Below are 21,578 nucleotides of genomic sequence, written 5' to 3'. Positions count from 1 at the left end.
AAAACAGTTTGGGTTTAAGAAAAATACTTCAAGTGTGTATGGAAACAGCGTGAGAGGCATGCTGGGAGATGACAGATACACATGCAAACCACAGATACCGTGTCAGCTAAAAACATTTCTGAGTGGCAACTGTTATGATACGACTTGATGGTGCATGAGACTGTTCAAACTCCTGGTTACCATTTGAGTCATATTCTACTGGATTCCCATTGTTGTTTTCACAGTCCATCCAAATATAGACTTTATAGTTCATTCAATAGATCAGCACTTGACAACCAAAAACAAACTTATTCCTAAAATTTGAGCAGCACAAAAATGTCACTGTTTGGAGGTGTTTGGGGTCAAATAAAAGTTAATGGGAAGAAGTACAAAGTATGATTCAGATGTTCCATTATTCATTTGCAGGTACACTTTTATCAAATCTAGTGTCTATTATGTAAAACAAAAGATAACGAGTAAATAAGTTAAACCTGTTGTGACACATTTGAATGTTTTAATTACAGATCTGCTCAGTTGTAGCATCCTGAAAAGCAATTTCTATGAATTCATAACCAAAACATGTCCTCTGATGTGAATGCGTGACAAAAATCTGCCAAACAGATCCATTTTTGTCCTTGTTCCCCACACGTCTCCTCTCTCCACCATGCACACTTCCTTAAAACGACAGAATTGAGTCATCTTGCTTACAACATAATTTATAGCCGCTGGCTTGTACATCTTCTCATGTCAGCACTTATCAGATCTGTGTTACTTCTGAGTCACCATTGGAAGAATTAATGCCGTGCAGATGTGTTGTCTGCCCGAGGGCACTGTCACATACCAGGTGTCAGCACCAGAAATGTCTGAACGTGTGTTTACCAGTATCGTCTTATGTCACAAAAAGAAAAACACATTAAAAGAACAGAAAAGGAAAACACGGGGGGGGGGGGGGGGGAATGAAAAGAACAACTACAAGAACAGTGGATTAAATACTATCTGGCTTTCAAAGTATGTCCATACATTTAAGAAAATAAATTGTGTTTTGTATGAATACCATCATTTGATTTCATATTGATCATTCATATTGTCATTTAACATTTCAGAAGAAATCTGAATCAGGTTTAATTTCATTTCATTTCATTTCATTTCATTTAATTTTATTTCATTTTATTTATAAAGAGTTTCAGCCACTTAAACTGCAATTTGTAGTGGGACAAAATTCAAAAACATTGAATAAAAGTTACATTGTGAACACAAACTGTGATTAAAAACACCCCGCAAAGATTTCAGAATACTGACAAACGTCTGCAGGACATGTGGAGACACAAAAAACACACAAAAAAACCACAAACATGCACAGACACTCAAAAGAATGCACATTGCAAGCCAGATTCAAATACCCAGTCAAACACACACCCAGTATAAACACAGCACCAATTATGTGACAACAGAGGTGGAAAAAATAACAAAGAAAAACTGCGATTACAGAGAATTCCTGCGAAAATCTGAGTTATTCTTAATCTGCATTCATGTGAACGTACCTGCATACAACAACTGATGATCAATATATGGAAATGACACAATGTTAAACGAATAAGGATGTAGAGAGGGAGTTGTCTCAGATGAATAAAAAAATAACTGGCCACAAAATACAAATGAAAAAAAAAAGTATATTAATTACAATTTGGTGTGTTCTCATAACTATATGATGATTTATAAACTAGCAAAGTGGTTTAGATGATGTGAATTGTACTTAAATATTGGTTCAATTACATTAAAAATGAATCACTACCACCCTGGGGTGACACTGAGGTGGTTGCAGCGAGTTTTGGCAATTTGACATAGTTCATGCACCTGTGATGCACTAACACATCAATACATTGAAGAATTTTCTCCTATCATTGTGAGTCGAGTCTTCAAGAAATGGTGGCGGCAGTTTGCATTTGTTAAACGCTTTGCCAGTCTTTACCGCATTGTTCTATTTACTACTCTGCAACACTGAACGAGCCGAGTGGAAACCACATGTGAGCAAGTAACGCACACCCAGTTCTTTCCCCTTCACTCACAACATAAACACTAAGAGAGTTCTTTTTTTTCTCAGTGGATGAGGACGAAACAAACAAACAAAACAAAGATCTGAAGAAAATAAAAGTTTAATGGGTGAAAAGCATAATAGGGGAAAAAAAAAACATTGTAACACTTGTAAAACTTAAGGGAAAATGGGTTACAGGGACTTTTCGGCCTTGGGTCATTCCACTCTGAGTTCTTTGGTATAATTTATAGGACACTGAATGGATTGCAAAACTCCTCCATTTCAACACTTCAATTAGTTCATAGTGTGCTTATTTCCCATTTACACATGAATATAATAAAATTGACCCCAATAACACATGTTTGTGAATATATAACTTGAGAAGTATCTCAGTTGGATATATTTTCCACTGGATTTCTGTAGGCTATATATTGTAAAACTATATGTTATCCATCATCACGGGACTAGGGGTCTTGAGGATCACAGGTTAGAATCACACTCTGGCAGACCACCGGTCCTCGAAATAGGATGGGTAAAATCAAATGTGTAGACATCATTTCCCCATGGTTTATCAATAAAGTATGGAAACTCCAATAAATTCCTTGTGTATGCTGTCTTCTCCTTATGCATGGTATTTCATATTATTTTGCGGGATGAATAAATAATATCTTAAAATATTGGATACAACCATCACTATCCTGCTATATTATGTATTATTTGCTTTACAAATAAGTTTTATCAATATGACTTCCTCTTTGACCTGTCGTTAATTTTTATTTTTCATAGTTTGTGATTTCAAAGTAAAACCCATCACTCAGGTGAAGAGACAGCAGGAAAAGATGCAAACATGCCAGCCAACCAGTCCATGTTGAATATCATTTGTGTTCTCATCAATGTGCAGTTATTAGTTTGTATGCGCTCAGTAAATGTCTTCCTTGAATTAAAAGTGAAATAACATGGACTCTTATCTCGGCGAGCCTCTCAGCCAATTAAGACAAACTGTCGCTTCCTCTCGGTGGTGATGATTTTTTTTTTATACAAAGAGAAAAAAAACAAAAATTAGAAAGCGATTGAATCTGGGCTGCTATCTTTTTGGCGTTTCCTTTGCTTCTGGGACGCAGTTGCGCAAACTCAGACGGTGATGTTTGAAAAGTTTCCACTGAGGACGTTCCGTCACTTTCCTTCAGTAGGAGAAAGACTTCAGGAAACCGTGACGCACCCCGGAGGGCTGAGCCTCTCAGAGGCGCTTTAAGACGCTCACGCACTTTGCATTTCTTCTCTCCTGCGCCACAAGTCCCAACTCCGAGGAAGAGGTGTTGTTGTTTTGTTTTGTTTTATATATATACATTTTTTTTAATTATTTGTTTTCTCTTGGTTGAAGAAGACACAGCTGAGGATGAAGGTGTTTCTGCTGCTCGCTGTCTGCCTCCTGTCCTTACATAACGGGAATGGTGAGTCCAGCTTTATTGTAAAGGAGACACATGAGGCGCTCCTCGGTGTGAGGGAGGAATGGCCGGGGTGGTGGGAGAGATGATTGAGAAGTAAAATCTATCAAATGATTTACCCGTCTTCTGTCAGCAGAGTTGTTACCATAAGTCACACTGACTCATTTATTCACATCATTAGAGTCTTGTTATTATTATTGTCTCCTGCACTGAGTAGATCACCCTGCCTACCTATAAGACTTAAAACCGAGAATAACGTTTTTTCTGGCTCATGCTAAATCGTTTCAGTTTACGACTTAAGTCCCCCCCCCCCCCCCCCCCCCCCCCCCCGCTAAATCTTTGCAAGTCGAAAGGGTTTTTTGGGGGGTTTTCATGACACAAGCAGACTAAAGTCACATTGTGAAAAAAGAGAGGAAGGAAAACGTTTCGGGGGAAACCCGACTCAAATAAAAATATCTTCAATGGGAATAGATTTGATTTCAATTATGCAGTAGGGCTGTACTAAAAAGCAGCATTGTGGTCCTATTTATATTGTCCTTTTAAATTCCAATACTTTACATTATAAGCCTTTTTAATTCACCAGATGACTAAAGCTCTTGTTTCAAGGCAATATACTGACGACAAGAAGATGGTTATAAATATTACAATTTAATGAGTACATTTTTATGTACTTCAAACCGTTAGAGACAACAGGGTAAATAACGTTTACCAGATTTTTAAGCCTCAATAAAGAAAATTATGAAGATAAATCAGAAAACGTTTATTAAATTAGTGCAAGTAGAGAGCCCCCCCCCCCATTTCAGTTCACATTTAAGAAAAACTTCTGACAGAAATGTCAAAATGATTATATTTGGTCCATTGTTCTTATAATAATTTGATTTCTCTGTTATTTGGTGAGGATTGGAGCCTAAACTAGAAAAGCTTGGTCTAAAGTTTTGCGAAACAAGAGGAAGACTAAAATTTGCTTTAATCACACACACATATGCACCAAACCCACAGAAGCACTTGACCTTTTCAAATGCTGCAGCATCTCCTCCACATGTGGTACACAGAGTACATTCGACCTCTTCACAGGAATTTAAAAAAAAAAAAGTTTTTTATGAGGTTTGTCACATTTTTTCCACAGGAAATATGCAGCTGAAACATCAGATATAAAAAAGTTAATAACAAAGATGGTGATAGATTTCCTTTACCGATATCATCAGTGTGACATAGAAATGCTGTTGTAACCATTTTGGAGGAAGCACTATTGGCACAAAAAAAAGTGGCATCTTTTTCAAAACCACAGAAACGTCTTTGTTCAATTAAAATACAACCGCTAATGTACTTGTGAGAGAATTTTATTGAATTCAGTTTGGTTATTTATTTCCAAGAATCAAACCCTTTAATGAAAGCAAATGAAAGAGTCAATCACATGATTGACTTGAATTCTGTTTTCGCACAGTAACATAAATGTGTGTATAAAAAAAAAGCTAATGTTTCAAGTATTACAAAAGCAAAACACATTTCTGCAACAGATTTTAAAACTATAATTGGAAACTTCCGACTCGAGCACATTCCAGTTCAGACACCTCAGAAGTGAACTAAATCAGCCGTTACTGTTGCAAAATAATGTTGTAATGTCTTGAAATAGGCTGCACACAGTGTGTTGCTTTAACAGCAAAAAAAACCAACAAAAAACCCAACACTAATCCACATCAGCATTAAAACGTTGCCCTAAAACAATGCTGTCTGATCAAAATGTTTGAATGGAGTGTTAAACATGGAAACACCTGTGAACTAAACAATGGTGACACATTTGTCTCTCTGTAGGATTGAAAAGAAACCTGAGAAAGGGAGGCACTTATATGTTTGTGAGATGTAACCCCGGGAATGGTGACGCCAACTGTGTGACCCATCGGACTCAAGACATGGAGTGGAGTCCAGACCGGCCAGCGAAACTACCCGCCTCCACTGTACAGTATCTGTGAGTTTTCATGCCCGTGTTGATAAGACCAATAAGATCATAGATTTAGTTTGATCGGTTGACTGACGAGAGATGGGATGACGCTTAGTGCTGAGAGCACTCTGGTGTTTGAACCTGGAAAAGTAAACATCATCGATGGTCAATATAGAAAAAAATACTTATTTTAACTGTTGAAATGCTGACCATGCATTGGGATCTTTGGTCAGCACAGAACAATGGGTTAATGTTCCAGTTTATGTGCAGGTCTGTGTTCCTCCAAGTGCTTTTTGTGCGAGAGACGATATAAGTGTGAGGTAGGAGGCCAAAGAAAACCCAACAAGGATAAAGAGAACTGGAGGGAACAACAAGGAGGCTGGAGTTGAAGTCCACATCTGAAAAGTTCATAGTCGATGTGTTTATCCTCTCAAAATGACCTCTTGCTCAAAAGACAATATCTCAGAATGACTCAAATAACAAAAATAGCAACACGCCTGCAAATAGTTTAGCTTTTTTAAGGCTACTGTTTGAAAGTGTAAGAAACGTGTTCATCCAGTCGATGGAGGACTAGTAACTAAAACCAACCAATCGACGTATAAATACAATGTACAAATACAAACCGTGTGTTTCTTTGCGGTGAACTTGCAGCAAACTTTAGCACTGCTCGCCACAAACCTCGTTGCAGAGGAAGTGCAGTCAGTCCCCGAACAAACAGTCATTTCAGATTTGATGCACGTGTGTGAAAATCATAGTATGCCTGGCGAAGTAGCTGTGTACGCTGGAGCATTAAAGGCTCCATTTGCAACACTAAAAGAAGTAAACGTGTGAAATAATACCCACATCAACAATAAAAAAAAAACTTTATAATTGCTGATTTAACACGAATCCTACAAAGATGGTTGTTGAGAGGCTCTTGTGAGCGTTTAATTCATGATCACTACTGAATCTGTCATGTTGGAGACTCAACTGACCTCATATATGAATCTGAGTTCTGCAATGAATTATAATTTAATTATTTACTAACTGATAGTTTGCCATTATTGTTTTATCCCAGGGGATCAATGGTTCAGTTAAATTAGTTAAAGTTATTACGACTTTTAGTTATTTTAGATGACGAAAACAGAAGTCTCTCACAAACACTGGTCCAGCAGTTGTATGTAATCACACCTTCTTGTTTAAATTTAACCGTTGAATCACTGTTTAGGTCAAAGTTCCTGTTTTTGTTTATTTTATTTTATTTTTTTCAAATGCACACAAAAAGCTCTGCACACATGTGTAAATGAAAACAATTTGGAAGAAAAATTATATTCATTTTAATCAATAATGATAACAATACCAATAATAGGTGCATATTTATAAAAAAACCCACAAAAAACTAAACCCCTTTTAACCCTTCTCAAAGTGCTGAGAAAAGTGTCACAGTTTTCTTTTTAAGACCTCCGTTTCCTCTATTAAAGTTCCTCTTAACTGTCAATCCCATCAAAAAAAGAAAAGAAAGAAAATGTATGTTCTGTTTAAAGAAGATTTTTTTTAACTCAGTGTGAATATGCAAACGCCACAGGAGTGTGACAGTTGTTCTCCAGAACGTCAGGAAAGGGTTACATAGTCGTGACGCTTCCATAAACAAGACGATAAATAGTCTGCAATTTCAGGTACACAAACAGTAAACAGGCCAGCTGCAGACCATGTGAATGAACGTGAATCACCTCAAGATTATAGAAAGGGATGCCTGGCCTGTTAGTCAGACTGTTGTTTTTTTGGGACTCTTAATGTCATTATGAGCAACAACATTTCAGCAGCAGCCCTGTCTTTTCTCGGCTCGCCTTGAACAGGAAGATGAAGGGAAGTGTTGAGAGGAAGTGGGCTGTGACGTCGGGTGGGCTGCCGTTTCTGTTCCATTGTTTTGGTATCTGCGTATGTACCAGGCCAGACGGATACTTCAACACGAGAAAATAACAGATTGCATGTAAACATGAAACCTGGGCACTGCAAATAAAGTTTAAAAAGTCCGTACGCGACACAGTTCAAACTTTATAGTTTTTATTTTTACTTTTTTTTTTTTTACTATCAATGTAGTGACATTTATACTCAATCAAACCTTTTGTTTCATGTTAATCTTAAATTCTGTGAGTTACTGAACTTCACAAAAGGAGCAACCAGAGTACATAGGAGCAGCCAGCAGATGTCAGTGAAGCAGCACAGGCCGACATGACACCGTCACACTGAAATCTTCTCGTTACACTCACTTACACAGTGTGACTGAAGACAGTTGAATATCGTGCTAGAAGCCCTAGTTCTGAGGAATTATTTAGAGATTATCAGAAGTATGTAGTCTGATATGAGGCTGCACAATGATATCACAGCACAACGTCAATATCTGCCCGATAAACAAACAAACAAACAAACAAACAAAAAAGCATTGGTGTTGGCATTAAACCACGGTTGTATGCAGATTTCTTTTTGTTTATTTTTTGGGACGTAACCAGAGCAAGGTTTTTTGGGGGGGACATTTCACAGTATTTTGCACCAGAAGGTTTGATTAAATGTGTCTTTACGTTGACGTTCTAGTCATTTTCTGTAGTCATTGTTTTTTGTTTTTGTTTTTTAATCTAGATATTTTAATCATGTATACTCTGCACCACAACAAAGAAAAACTCAAAAGTTTAAATTCAAAGGTTATTGTGTCCGGCCCACTCAAGATGGAATAGTGTTGTATGTGGCCGCTGAACCGAAACATGTTTGACACATTTGTTTTGCTATACATTTCTTGTTTGTTTTTGTTTTTTGCATAACTGTTTGAATGATTTTGTGCAGCGGATTGAAATACATAGTCCACAGAACAAATTTAAGTAAAGAGATTTCCATGAAAGAAGCTTTATAAGGGATTCTATTAAATCTAAAAGGTTTTAAAAAGGATTGCATTTTCTTTTCTTCCCGTGAAACACAAAATTTAAGATTCGCTATCACTGTGTGTTTCCAGGGATGCTGAACCCGTGGAGGATGAGAGTCCAGCTTGGAGGGAGGTGGAGGTGATGCAGGAGGAGGATGAAGATGAAGAGCAGCAGATGGAGGAAGATGAAGATGAAGAGCTGCAGGTGGAGGGGGATGAGGACGAAGAGCTGCAGGTGGAGGAGGATGAAGATGAAGAGCTGCAGGTGGAGGAGGATGATGATGAGGAGGAGGAGGAAGAAGATGAAATGGATGAGCAGAATGAAAACCCAGAGATGGAGGAGGAGGGCGAGTCTCCTCTCAGCCCTCCCAGTGAAGAAAGCTCCGGTGTTTATGAAGGCTCTACAGGAGAGGGTTCGTACACTGACGAGGTGCCTGCTGAAAGCGGCTCTGGCGAGTCTTGGACAGAGAAACAGCTTTACAAAGGTATTTTTTAAATGAAAAATTTGCATTTGCGCAGACCAGTTTAATGTTTCACTGTCTATGTGTTGCATGAAGTGAATCTTTTCAGCTCCTTCCTATCATTTCTACTTGTAGTTGGAGATGTGAGCAGCCTGAGGAGATTGTTTCCCAGCAGGTCACTGGTTGGGAAAGTAAAACCTGAAGACTTCAAGCAAGACCAAATTCTGCAGCTGTGAACTAACTGATTCACACACCAACACACATGCATACAGAGGCAAGCGTCTTAATTGCAATCCATCCCTGACTGGTCCGATCGCAAAACTAATACAACGTCCCTACCTGCTGGAGAACATGGTCATTCAACTGATGTCTTTATCTTAAAAGACAGAACAACAACTGTAAACCATATATAAATAGACGCCAAAGATGCCAGTAGACACTGTGATGTTGTCTTATCTGTATTTGTGCCTTTCCTTCATTTTAAGTGCTTAAAATCAGTATAACTTCAGTGCAATAACATTTTCTGTGCATTTCTCACTCTGTTTAATCATGTCTTTTGAGCCATGAGGGATGTGTTCCTTTATTAAAAAATAAAAAATAAAAATGCATTTGTCTGAAATGGCATAATTTACATATAACCAGGAGGGTGAAGTAACATTTTCTAGTTTCAAAGTTAGAAAAAAAAAGATTTTATATACCCAAAGTACTTTTCAATGTGTACTTTTAATATGCAGCTTAGCATTGTTTAATTTGCAATTCAAACACTCAAATGAATAAAGAATTTATAACAATCTTATTGGTGTTGGTGATATATTTGTGATTTAGTCAGTTGGGAAATTTCTGACTGTCTTGTCTTGAAAAACTGGAATGTTTTTAAGGAGAGATCTATCCGCCCATCCATCCATCAATCCATCCATCCATCCATACACTCATCCATCCATCCTCGGCTTGCTGGAGTTGATCTACTAATTTAGTTTATACCTGAACAGATTCCCTGTCCATTAAAGGCTGGACACAAGGATATAAATTACCATAATTTCTGGACAATAAACTGTTACTTTTTTCACAAGCTTTGAACCCTGCAGCTTATAGAATGAGCAGCAAATGTATGGATTTTTATGGGTTAACGGGCTTCATGCTGCCAGATTCTACTTCCGAATGTAGATTCATGCTGTATTGAGCACCTCTGCTTCTCCAAAACTTGCCCTAAAATTGATATTTCTCCTTTTTCTGGCCTCGTCTTGTGCTGCTTTCTGTGGAGCAGAAATCAAGGAGCTGACGGCTGTGAGTGATGCGTTCAGGTGCATCACGTAAACCCGCCGCCCTGGACTCTATGGCTGAGAAATCTTCCTTCTCAGAATCACAATCAGCAAATAATCAATAAAATACTTTATCAACAGATAAATTATTACAGATATGCATTTCTCTCTCTCTCTCTCTGTCACCCTCTCTCTCTCTCTCTCACTCTTTTGCTCTCTCTCTCTCTCTCTTTCTCTCTCTCTCACTCAATCTATGGGCTTCTCAGCAGCAGTGGAAGATGCACACACACAGCCCTGTGTACAGAAATTTCCAGCACTATGAAAGACAGATTTTCAGAAACTGATGAAAATATGAGCAATGCCCGTATTCCCGCAGTGGAATTCCTGCCCGGTTACAATGTGGACACCTGCAGCTTATTGTCAAGTGTCCAGTGGCCTATATATGTACTTTTGTGTCTAAATTTTGCAGCTGTGGCTTATATTCAGGTGCACTCAATTGTCTGGAAAATACGGTATTATAGCACTTGGTGAATGAGAAAAAAAACCCATTTCATCGCAATTAAACTTCTATCAACTCATTCTTGTTATTTGTAACTTTCAAAAATCTTTTGAAATTTTGCTGGTGCAGTTTACATCCAGGTGCACTCAATAGTCTGGAAAATACGGTATTTCTTGTCATTAATCTCTCCCATAATTACCACATAGATATGGTGTGTTTGCTCAGTGAGGTGGTCCAAGAGAGAATCAAAGTTTCGCTGCATTTGTCCACCAGGTAGGATAAATTCATAGTTGTAAAACGTTACAATTCTTTTCATTTTGTAAGAAACCTTCAGGGATTTTTGCCCTCTATTGGGGCAATAAATATGTACAATATACTTATAGGTCCCAGCCTTTATCAAGATGACTATTGTCATATCAGTTCTGTGGCTCTGAAAAAAATATTTCTTTGTTCTGAAATGTAAAAATGTGTAGAATTGTATGATTCAGACCCTTTGACTTCTTACCTCAATAATATTCATTCAATATATCAATTGAATGAATATTCTAGACATTTTAAGTTCATTTTTGCATACATCGATTTAACAGAAAAAAAATTGTTTCCCATTGTTTCCCATCCCATTTTATTAACCTGATTGTCTCAGAAATGTGTATTTAAAGTAGATATTTGACAACAAATATTCCATCCATCTTCTATCTAAACCCCTGTATTGGTAGTGTGGCACTGAAGCTAATAAAAGCTAACTATTGGTGAGAACAGGATACACTCTGAACAGCTGGCCAGTCCATCACAAGGCAAACAGAGAGACAGACAACTACACACTCATATTCATACCTAGTAGCAATCTAAAATAGGATAATATAAGCCCTTATTTGTCCCACAATGGGGAAATTTGCATTGTTGCAGCAGCAAGTGGAGAGTAATAAAAGAATAAGAAAGGAAAATAATCCAAATTAAAAAATAATAGTATGGAAAAACTATAACAACAGTTACAGTAAAATATAAATGGGATAAAAACTGCGGCATTGTTTGTATTCTTAGTTGGTAGTCATTGGGGGAAAAACCACCAGAGATTATATAAATATTGCCAAGAATAAATGAATAATATATATTGCACACAAGAGAACAATAATTTGCAAATATGCATGTTTTTGAAGCAAGGGAGGAAACCAGAGTACCTGGAAGAAATGCCCACATGCACAGGGAGAACATGCAAACTCCACACAGAAAGAATCAGTCAGTCACTGAACCCATGACATTCTCAGTATGTTGTGAAAGCGCTATGCATTGTGCCAATATGATTATTGTCAGTATCATTTAAGTATTTGAATGCACATAAAAAAATAGAACCTTTCAAAATAGTGAACAGGCACTGAGTTTTAACGTTGGTGTTTCTCCCCAGTATCTTTGACATTAATACTTTTTTTTTTCCTGGTAACTGACTCTTGGCATTGCAGTCTGACCCGGGGAGGGGGCGGGGCGCTTCCTCGCGCGGCCCCGCCCACACACACACACGCGCACACATGACCCGGGTCACATGACCGGAGCCCGGAGCTGCTGCTGGTTCTCCCCCTGGTTCACACGGAGCGAGGCTATCTGTTAGCTTCTACTGTACAGACCGCCGACATGGTGAGTGTAAAAACGAACATTTCACTGTCAGGAACTGCACTTTAACGAGCTGGGGTGTGTTATTGGAGGAAATGGCTCGTGCGGGAAGCGTCGGTTTAGTTTTTTTTTAAGCTCCTGATTAAGAGCTGACAGGAAAAAGCTAGCTGGGTTGTTCGGAATAGCCTCGGTACGAGGCCGTGTCTCTCCTCGGTGTTTCCGCTGCTTTACTCGACCCTGCCGCTCTAGCGTCCGGTTGTACCCAGCGTTCGCGGTGGCATACGACCCCCAGTTGTTGCAGCTTGTTGATCGTCCGTGTGGCTGGAGCAGCTTGCGTGTTTGAAGCATTTTTGTCAAAGCTAAGGTGGCTAGTTTAGCTCAGTCCAGTGGGTAAGTTGTGCTGTCACATGCATGTTGAGCTCCAGCAACAGCCTCTCCCAATACTACTTATTCACTAAACACCTCACGCATGCCTATGGAGTGTGTTCTAGACTCTAGTCTCTCTTCACTGTTCATTTCATAAGGTTGAGTTTTGGGGGTTCTCCATCAGGATCCATGTTCAGTTTTCGTGCATCCTCTCTCACAAGAGTCAGTTGACACCGAGCCAGTCTGTCCTCACCTCTTGATGACTGGGCTGATTCCTCCAGATCCGCTGCCCCTGCATGTTGGAACATGTGATTGTGACCGTGTGCCAGCTCAGAGGAGAATTGCGTGGCCCTTGCAGATGAGGATGAGCAGCAGCAGCAGGGATGTTTTGGAAATAAACACACGCTGTCATTTTCCCCCAGAGTCTGGTGAAGCATTTCACTGGGACAGTGTCTCATCCATGTGTACTCAGGGAGAGGTGTTATCTTGGCCACTGTGGTGGTGCTTACTGTTTTATTGCTACATGTGGTTGCTGGAGCTTTTCGTGCTGCTACCTGAAGTGCAGATCTGTGTGAGTGGAATACCGAAAACACTGTACTTTTCCATGTTTGTGTTTTTTAATGAATTTATTGCTGTCCTCACCAACAGCAGTTTTCAATAATGCTGTAGCTTATGTTGTTTGTTTTTTGTGATTTCAGAGTTTCCTGGGAGGTTTGTTTGGGCCAGTATGTGAGATAGATGTAGTGCTGAACGACGCAGAAAACAGAAAAACGGCCGAGCTGAAGACCGAGGAGGGGAAAGTGGAGAAACACTACCTGTTCTACGATGGAGAGTCTGTGTCGGGCAAGGTAAACTGAGCGTGCGTCGTATTTAAAGCACGTGCAGGAGTCCTGCACGTGGTTTATTTATTGTAATGTCGTTTGGTTGTTCCATGTACTCAGTAGATGTTAAACTTGTCTGCCATGCTGCAGTCTATTTCAAGATCTTCTCTACAGGGTCCAGTGGGAAATGAAGGTTTCTGTTATGAGTGTGGAAGCCTGCTCTGGCTTTAGGGACCACTGAAGGCTGATGCTTGGGGTCTGCAAATACATTGATATACCATTATTGTCATCATGAGGTTGACTAAACGTACTGAAAGTCTCCAGAATGGCTTCCGTTCTTCAACTGTTTCCATTCTTCTGGAATTGCGATTTGTGTCTTCTATACACACATGTAAAAATCACAAGAAATATTCCATTTGCAGCACCCAAGTAGGGTGGCTGGAACTATCATCTTGATAGACTCGGATATAGTCTCCTCCAACAATGGAGTATTTCAGTTTTTTGTGATTAATACTGTTGCAGTGATTTCAAGACACAGCAGATAAAAAAAAAAAAAAAGAACTCCAGAGTTATTAATTATTAAGTTACTTGGTGTTAATGTGTTTTTCCTCTCCAGGTGAATCTAAATGTGAAGCAGGGAGGAAAGCGGCTGGAGCATCAGGGCATCCGCATCGAGTTTGTTGGTCAGATCGGTGAGTGTGATTAGATCCAGCTCTTCCGCTGCTCTGATGTCAGTATGTTCAGGCTGATCAATGCATTGTATTTCATCCTCGAAACCGTCCGCCTCATGACATATTTTTTTTAAAGTTGTACATGAGTGGTTTGGGCGATGTCGCAGGAAAACCACTAACCAACAGTCTGCCGTTGTCTTTCTCACGTGACCTGAAACGTTTAGCAGGGAATGTGGGTGTCATGTGCAGTCTGGCATAATGGAGCTAAACCCTCCTCCTCCAAATACAGAGTCATGAGCTGCAAGAGAATGAAAACCTAAAAAAAAAAAAAATGCATATAGCATTCTGAAGGGGGGGTTAAGTTATAGTTTTGAGTTCCTTGCCATAGAGACCACAAAGCACTGATGCAAACCATTTGTATCTGCTGTTTTCCAGAACTGTTCTCTGATAAGAGCAACACCCATGAGTTTGTGGACTTGGTCAAAGAGTTGGCGTTACCCGGAGAGCTCACCCAGAACAGAAGCTACGATTTCGAGTTTATGCAGGTGGAGAAACCCTACGAGTCCTACACTGGAGCAAACGTCCGGCTAAGGTTGGCTGTTATTTAAAATATATTATTACTTTTTCTTCTTTTTTTTTTAATTCCCTTGCAATCCATTATTTTCCATATTATTTTCTTTTTGTGATTCAGTTTGAGGTTCTTCTGAATTTTTGTCATTTTAAAACTCCATTCTTGTTTATTTCTCTTCTTAAAGTCGCTTTTAATCCAGTTTTCTGTACCTGTCTTGTCAGCCTTTGTGTTCTTTCTGTGCCACTTGTCCTGTGAGGAGCTTTGAATTGTACCAATATGTGACAAGGGTGCTGAGTGAATGTAGAGATTGCTTTACAACTCATAACACATTTATTCACAAAGTCAACTGCAGGATTTGCTGCCCTGGGAACATGTGATACTCTTCTGACTGATGTTGGGTACAATGGGGTACAAAAAAAGTATTTGGCAGCCACCAATTGTGCAAGTTGTCCCACTTAAAAATAGGAGAAAGGTGTGTAATTTTCATCATAGGTACACTTCAACTGTGAGAGACAGAATGTGGGAAAAAAAAAAACAAAAACAAGAATATCTCATTGTATGATTTTTAAAGAATTTATGTGTAAATTATTGCGTAAAATAAGTATTTGGCGCCTACAAACAAGAAAGAATTCATTCTCTCAGACCTGTTACCCATCAGAAATCTATTGATGGGGTTTGTTTTGTTATTTCATTTGATCCAGCAATTGTTGCATGTTTCGCATCCGACTTGAATAGTTTGCCGTGTCTGTCTGTTTGTTCCCGACAGATATTTCCTCAGAGTGACGATAGTCCGTCGTCTCTCTGACCTCGTGAAGGAATACGAGTTGATTGTCCACCAGCTCGCCACCTACCCAGATGTCAACAATTCAATCAAGATGGAGGTCGGCATAGAGGACTGCCTTCACATCGAGTTTGAGTACAACAAATCCAAGTAAGCTCAAACAAATGCTTGGACTTGATAATTAACTGTACTTTGTTCAAATGTAAACTTGGTCTGTGCGTCAGTCAGTTTGAGCGTCTTCTCCCGCTTTCCCACTTTGATAGATACCACCTCAAGGACGTGATTGTTGGGAAGATTTACTTCCTGCTGGTCAGGATCAAGATCCAGCACATGGAGCTGCAGCTCATCAAGAAGGAGATAACAGGCATAGGTAATCCTCCGGGGCTCGTGGATATAAAGCGACGCTGATCAAACACAACAGATGGTAGCCGCACCTTTAAGTTTCTCTCCCTCTTGTTTCTTTCATCCTCTTCTGAACTGATCACATCCCAGTGGGAGCATAGAAACCTCTGTCACCTTAATTATGCCCAGTCCTACTTTGTCCTCCTCACTTAATGAAGTCATTGAGTTCTTTTTTTTTTCTTTTTTCTTTTTTAAAGGCCCCAGCATCACCACAGAGACAGAGACGGTTGCTAAATATGAAATCATGGATGGAGCTCCAGTGAAAGGAGAGTCGATTCCCATTAGACTGTTTCTGGCAGGTGAGAACTCTCCCGGAGTAAAAACGTCACTTTCCCCTCTTTGCCCCCTTTATGTTTACGTTTAACGTGAGCGACGGCGTCGACTTATTTCCTTCCAGGTTACGACTTGACAGCGACGATGAGGGACGTGAACAAAAAGTTTTCTGTGCGCTACTTCCTTAATCTGGTGCTTGTCGACGAGGAGGACAGGAGATACTTCAAGCAACAGGTAATCCAACTGTTTGTTTCCTGATGTTTCGACGAGTTTCCATCCATAGTGAGCGGATTATACTGTTGAATAGGTCGTTAGTGGTGAGGCTTTAAGTGTTTGCATTTGTAATCTTCATACACTTATACACTTTATCGGTTTGTGTTTTTAGTTGCATTGAAGCATGCTGCTTTATATCGACTCAGACCCTGCTGCCATTCTAAAGCTACGGCGGCGGCCAGTGATTACAAATGTAATGGAACCATCAGAAAGTGTTTCCTTTTGGTTCCAAATATTCCTGGCATCTTAGGAGACGATGAAAGCTCTCAAGCCAATTCATCTACATATTATAATGATTCTCAAGTTTATGTTCCGTCTTTTCTGTTTCCTACCCGTTATCGTCCACCTTTAGGAGATCGTTTTGTGGAGGAAAGCTCCGGAGAAAATGAGGAAAAGAAACTTTCACCAGCGCTACGAGTCACCGGAGTCCCGGACCCCGCCAGTCACTGCGGAGCAGCCAGAGATGTGAGGGCCAGGCCACGAACTGACAAATACACACCGACACACCACAGCTCCTCACTGCTGTACAGCCGTGTGTGTGTGTGTGTGTGTGTGTGTGTGTGTGTGTGTGTGTGTGTGTGTGTGTGTGTGTGTGTGTGTGTGTGTGTGTGTGTGTGTGTGTGTGTGTGTGTGTGTGTGTGTGTGTGTGTGTGTGTGTGTGTGTGTGTGTGTGTGTGTGTGTGTGTGTGTGTGTGTGTGTGTGTGTGTGTGTGTGTGTGTGTGTGTGTGTGTGTGTGTGTGTGTGTGTGTGTGAGGCCTGCCCACGATGTCCCTGGACTGAGAAATGTCTGTAACCATGAATACTGTAACACCCCCACCCCACCCTGCCCCCCTCACTGCTTCACAGCTTGGGATCTGAGCTGCCCACCACCACTGCCCCCCCCCCCCACCCCACCCAAGGACTGAAACACAGTCGTATACAGACGCACCCAAAGCAGACAGTCCAGGTCTGCCGAATGCTAAACGTCAAAGCAAGATTGCAGCGAAAAACCAATTCAAGCGGTGAACAATGAGATGACTGATTTGATCCTGGCGTCTCAGGCTGACAACATCCTCAAACACTCACTAGTGAAGCCATACAGCCGAGGTTTTTTTTTTTTTTTTTTTTGAATGCATGGTCAAACAGGAGCAAAGATGGAGAGAATGAAATGGCCACAGCCCCCATTGAGCTCTTTCTCTTCTAAGAGGAGCTTTTTTTTTTTGGCTTTGCTCACTCATCCTGGAGTGGACCTCCCCACCTCCCCTACAAATGGACACTTTCTCAAGTCTGGATGGGCTCAATGGTCACCGAAAGTGTTCCAAGACGTGGAAAATATCAGTCCGGGCGAATGGACGCGAGATGCCGAGCAATGAGTCGACACATGCTTTCCATATTTATTCACATTATCTGCTCTCACCCATACACCCAGTTTGTGTTTCTGGAAGCATTTCCTCAGACTTCTCCCTCCAAGCAAAACATCCTGCAAAACTGGGAGAATCAAAAGATTCAGTGCAGTAAATTTCTATCTTCACCTCGTTATTATCTTAGAATTATTCGACGCAGGAACAACTATTCCACTCTTGCTTATGTCTAGTTTCAGATTACTACATACTTCCTTTGGAAATTGGTTTTGCTTTATTTCCACCTTTGGCTCATTAAAATGCCGACACGGCTTCCAGCTCTCTTAAAACTCCCAACACGACGAGAAAAAAGTGTTCTTCACTTCTTCTCTGTCATGGCTGAAATAAGCAGAAAAACCCCTGTTTTCTGTTTGGCTGAATAGATTTTTTTTTATTTCACTCATTTTCTACGGTTTGAAAACCACCGAAAAGTTCTGTACAATATTTTTGGTTCAGATCTTCCTGAATGGGTTTTGTCAGGTTCCAACAATTTCGCCAAATGTATCCAGAAGGTGTGGCTTCTCTGTTGATATTCACAGTTTGTCTGGACATTGTGTTTGATCTCACTTACAATGCTGGTTATATATTATATTATATTAATTTATATTTGCTGTTTTAACGGTTTGGTTCATTCGTAATTACAAAAAATAGAAAAGCACTTTTTTTTTTTTTTTTTTTTTTACAGTAGTCTTTTTGCTGAAGAGACAATGGAGTTTAATTTCAAGGTTCGGACCTGAAAATGAAATTAAAATGAAACGCTATTATGGGTAACGGTTCTCAGATCTCAGACACACTAAGTCTGTTTGGCGATATGACAAAATGTATTTGGAGAAAATTTGGATGAATCTAAAATCTCAGGAGGTTTTGTGTCAGCTGATTGTATCAGTATAGATGAGAAGTGCGATATGTTTAAATTTCTTTAAAATGTTGAACTTCTTTTCACACGTTTACCTTAAGAATCACAATTATGTCGTCAACAGATGAGTAATAGTTTTCTGTTTCCAAGTTCAACGGTTCAGTCGGGACTTGGAAGTGATGGCTGGTTGTAACCAGCAGGCTGCGGTTTGTTTGTTTTTTTTTCTCGTCAACCTCGTCTTCTTTTTCATACGTGCGGCGTCTTCGGAGCGAACCGCTTTGCCATTTTCTGAACACTAATGTGCCGGGCGGCTCTCGGCTGCTTCTCTAAGCGCTGGAAGGGAATTCGGTAACGACATACTGTACAATCCATCAAGGTTTTCACTGTGATACTCAGACCAGGTCCTGCTTTAAAGATGTTTTTTTTCACCTCGCGTCGGGGTCACTTCGCCCTTCAGCTCTGATCTCTGGCCAGCTTTTGCACTTTCCCCTCCGATGCTCTTTGTGTTAATAGGGCACGGATGCTGAGCCTGATGTATCACCACCAAGGACAATTTCACTTCTGAACTCTCCCGAGTCCGTGTTGAATTGCAACGTCGTCATTTAAACATCACGACACGTCACTTCACGAGTACAATGTTTGTTACTGTTTGTCACCTTCATATGCAGGTCATGTCACAACGTTGTTCTGGAATCTGTCCAGACGGAACAGTCTCCGAAGTGTAATTTATTTTTTGTGAACAATGCTTTCTATCTTTCTTTCTTCTTGCCTATTGATTGTATTTCACGGGTCTTTTTCTGCACAGGTCTGATTAGTTTGGTTTATTTTAAAGCACTATCAAAGGTTTTGAAGAAACACTCTTAAGCCAAAACTCTATGCCCCCGTCTTTCTCTACTGCATGTTTATCTTTACACAATGTCTATTCATGCCATTGTGTGGATGTGAGAGTGAGCGTGTGTGTGTGTGTGTGTGTATCATATGTGTATATATACACCAAACCCAAATATATAGCTAAATTGAATCATTAATAAAGCAGAATTTATACTGAACATCCTGTGAGTTCCATATTATTTCCCTTGAGTTTAATTTAAACTTGACGTACCTTGATAGGATTCTTTCAAGGCTTTCAAGTCCCTGTTAGTGATGAAAAAGATGATAAAGTGCATTTTTCACTTCGTGTGGGTCTTTAAAACTACTTTCAATAAACGTGAAAATAAAGTCCGTCTTAAAACATTCATTTGGATCTGACACTGGGAGGGTCAATAAATTCAATAAAACGCATGCAAATTGGCTTTTTTTTCCTAACCAAATCAAGAAAGAGAATACAATTTAGCCATTTATTTTTGATTCCAGTTCCATTCACGGAGCCTTGTTTGAGAACTTCTGAGACAACAGGCCAAATCCAGAAAACTTGGTATGGTCAGACTGACCTCAGTCTTATCAAATTTATTAAGATAAGATACAACTCATACATTGGGCAATTCAGTTTCATAAAAGAAAATCTCAACGGCAATACACTGAAAGATATAGCTGGAGTTGAAAGGATCACAAAAGAATCCCGTTCGTGCTTTTATATTCAGTCAGCCTCATCCATAGAACAGTTGTTACTGGTTAATAAACGTATCAGGTTGGAGCCCGATATGTTTCTACTACTTGAGCAGAGCCGGACCAAGGCATCAGCGAACGAAGCGCCTGCTTTAGGGCCCCGCGGACACTAGGGGGCCCCCAAGAGCAATTAGTAAGACGAAGCCCGAAGCCCGAAGCCCAGTGTTCGTCCATCGACTCTGAATATGTATAACAACTGAATCTCCATACAACAGCTTTTTGAGTTTCATAGTTTCTATGCACTTATAAATACAAAAAAAAAAAAGACGCATAAAATTGGTTTCCTGCATTTTTCTCCAATGGAACATGATCATATGCACGTTGATAAAACTTGGATCAAAACGCTTTGTGAATTCTTATGTATTAATTAATGATTGACATTTGGAACCACTGTGGTATTTCTTGTTTTATGGGAAGGCTTTGCTAACGCAATTCTTAAAAATGTCTTTATTGTGTTATTTCTTTTCTTGAAACAGTCTCACTACTTGAAATGTTATTTATTCTCAAGAAAGTTTTGCAAAAGTACAAGTGATCTTTCCTTTGCCTGGAAAAAAGTTAACTTCTGTGAAAGAAAAATACAAAACAGGCAGAATTTATGTCATTAAGATGATTACTCATATTTTTTTATTGATTGATTTCTTTGGTCAGTGTTCAACAAAATAAAAATGAGCAAGATCATTTTTTCTTCCAAAGACTTCCAATATTACAAACCGAAAGGGTTTAGGCTGAAGTTAAACACTTATTTCACCGAACCCTATTAACAAATCAAAATATAAGATGTACCAAGACCACAAGACATCAGACTCTGAACCAAGCTTCATCTCTAAAGTGAAAAACATAATAATACATTTCATTTATACAAGTAAACACACTATATTGTAAATAAACATGTATACACATGTCAAATTATAGCTGTACAAGTATACCGTTTATAAAACACTAACAATTACACTTATATTCCCATTAGTATTTATATGCTATCATATTATAATACTACTATTACTATATAGGTTTGTTATTATTACTATAATTGGTCATATCATTAATATTCCTGATGTTTATTCCAGAGCAATATATTTTTCTATGACATTGGTCTTAAAGTTGTTGTTTTTTTTAATGTGTGAATAGAACTGGAACATTTTAAAGCTTTATCCAGACCGTTCCATCCTTGGTTTTATTGTTGCCAATCTTATAGTTTGTTTTTTCTGTATTTTTATTTTTGTCTTTTATGTGAAGCACTTTGTCTTCAGCCACAGCTGTTCACCTGATTTTCTCAGTTTATGACCTTTCACCCATATGCTTTTTATTTCATGTAAAGATCTTTTTCGTAAACAACTTGAGGGCACGACCTTTGATAACCTTACATTGTGAGTGCCCTACAGAGATCGTTTCATTCAATTTCATCACTGCGTCTGTTGTTCACCCACGATAATTAAAATTCGACTCGATATGAGAGCGAGAGTGATA

The 21,578-nt window shown here is 39.4% G+C and overlaps 2 protein-coding genes across 2 annotated transcripts; both read left to right on the top strand.

Annotated features, from left to right (window-relative positions):
* Positions 1-3,232: 3,232 nt before the first annotated feature.
* On the top strand, positions 3,233-9,545 carry srgn (serglycin). Its single transcript, XM_080496579.1, has 4 exons — positions 3,233-3,462; positions 5,269-5,422; positions 8,379-8,773; positions 8,885-9,545. Exons 1-4 carry the CDS (start codon positions 3,408-3,410, stop codon positions 8,983-8,985), a joined length of 705 nt encoding a protein of 234 aa, XP_080352705.1. The 5' UTR covers positions 3,233-3,407; the 3' UTR covers positions 8,986-9,545.
* A 2,509-nt stretch (positions 9,546-12,054) lies between these two features.
* On the top strand, positions 12,055-19,586 carry vps26a (VPS26, retromer complex component A). The gene is made up of 9 exons (XM_080498604.1): positions 12,055-12,136; positions 13,177-13,326; positions 13,916-13,991; positions 14,406-14,562; positions 15,308-15,472; positions 15,586-15,692; positions 15,922-16,023; positions 16,122-16,231; positions 16,623-19,586. The coding sequence occupies exons 1-9, from the start codon at positions 12,134-12,136 to the stop codon at positions 16,737-16,739; spliced, it is 987 nt and encodes a 328-aa protein (XP_080354730.1). The 5' UTR covers positions 12,055-12,133; the 3' UTR covers positions 16,740-19,586.
* Positions 19,587-21,578: the final 1,992 nt, after the last annotated feature.

This window comes from Blennius ocellaris (genome assembly GCF_963422515.1).
Source record: "Blennius ocellaris genome assembly, chromosome: 1".
NCBI lineage: Eukaryota > Metazoa > Chordata > Actinopteri > Blenniiformes > Blenniidae > Blennius > Blennius ocellaris.
The sequence above is the reverse complement of the archived record's forward strand: the minus strand, read 5'-3'. Positions and strand labels throughout refer to the sequence as shown.

Excerpts from the sequence above, each read along its gene's own strand:
- srgn (XM_080496579.1), top strand. The coding sequence starts at position 3,408 with ATGAAGGTGTTTCTGCTGCTCGCTGTCTGCCTCCTGTCCTTACATAAC. Across the intron at positions 3,463-5,268 it reads GTCCTTACATAACGGGAATG|GATTGAAAAGAAACCTGAGA; the intron begins GTGAGTCCAGCT and ends GTCTCTCTGTAG. Across the intron at positions 5,423-8,378 it reads GCCTCCACTGTACAGTATCT|GGATGCTGAACCCGTGGAGG; the intron begins GTGAGTTTTCAT and ends GTGTGTTTCCAG.
- vps26a (XM_080498604.1), top strand. Across the intron at positions 13,327-13,915 it reads GAGAGTCTGTGTCGGGCAAG|GTGAATCTAAATGTGAAGCA; the intron begins GTAAACTGAGCG and ends TTTCCTCTCCAG. Across the intron at positions 14,563-15,307 it reads GGAGCAAACGTCCGGCTAAG|ATATTTCCTCAGAGTGACGA; the intron begins GTTGGCTGTTAT and ends TGTTCCCGACAG.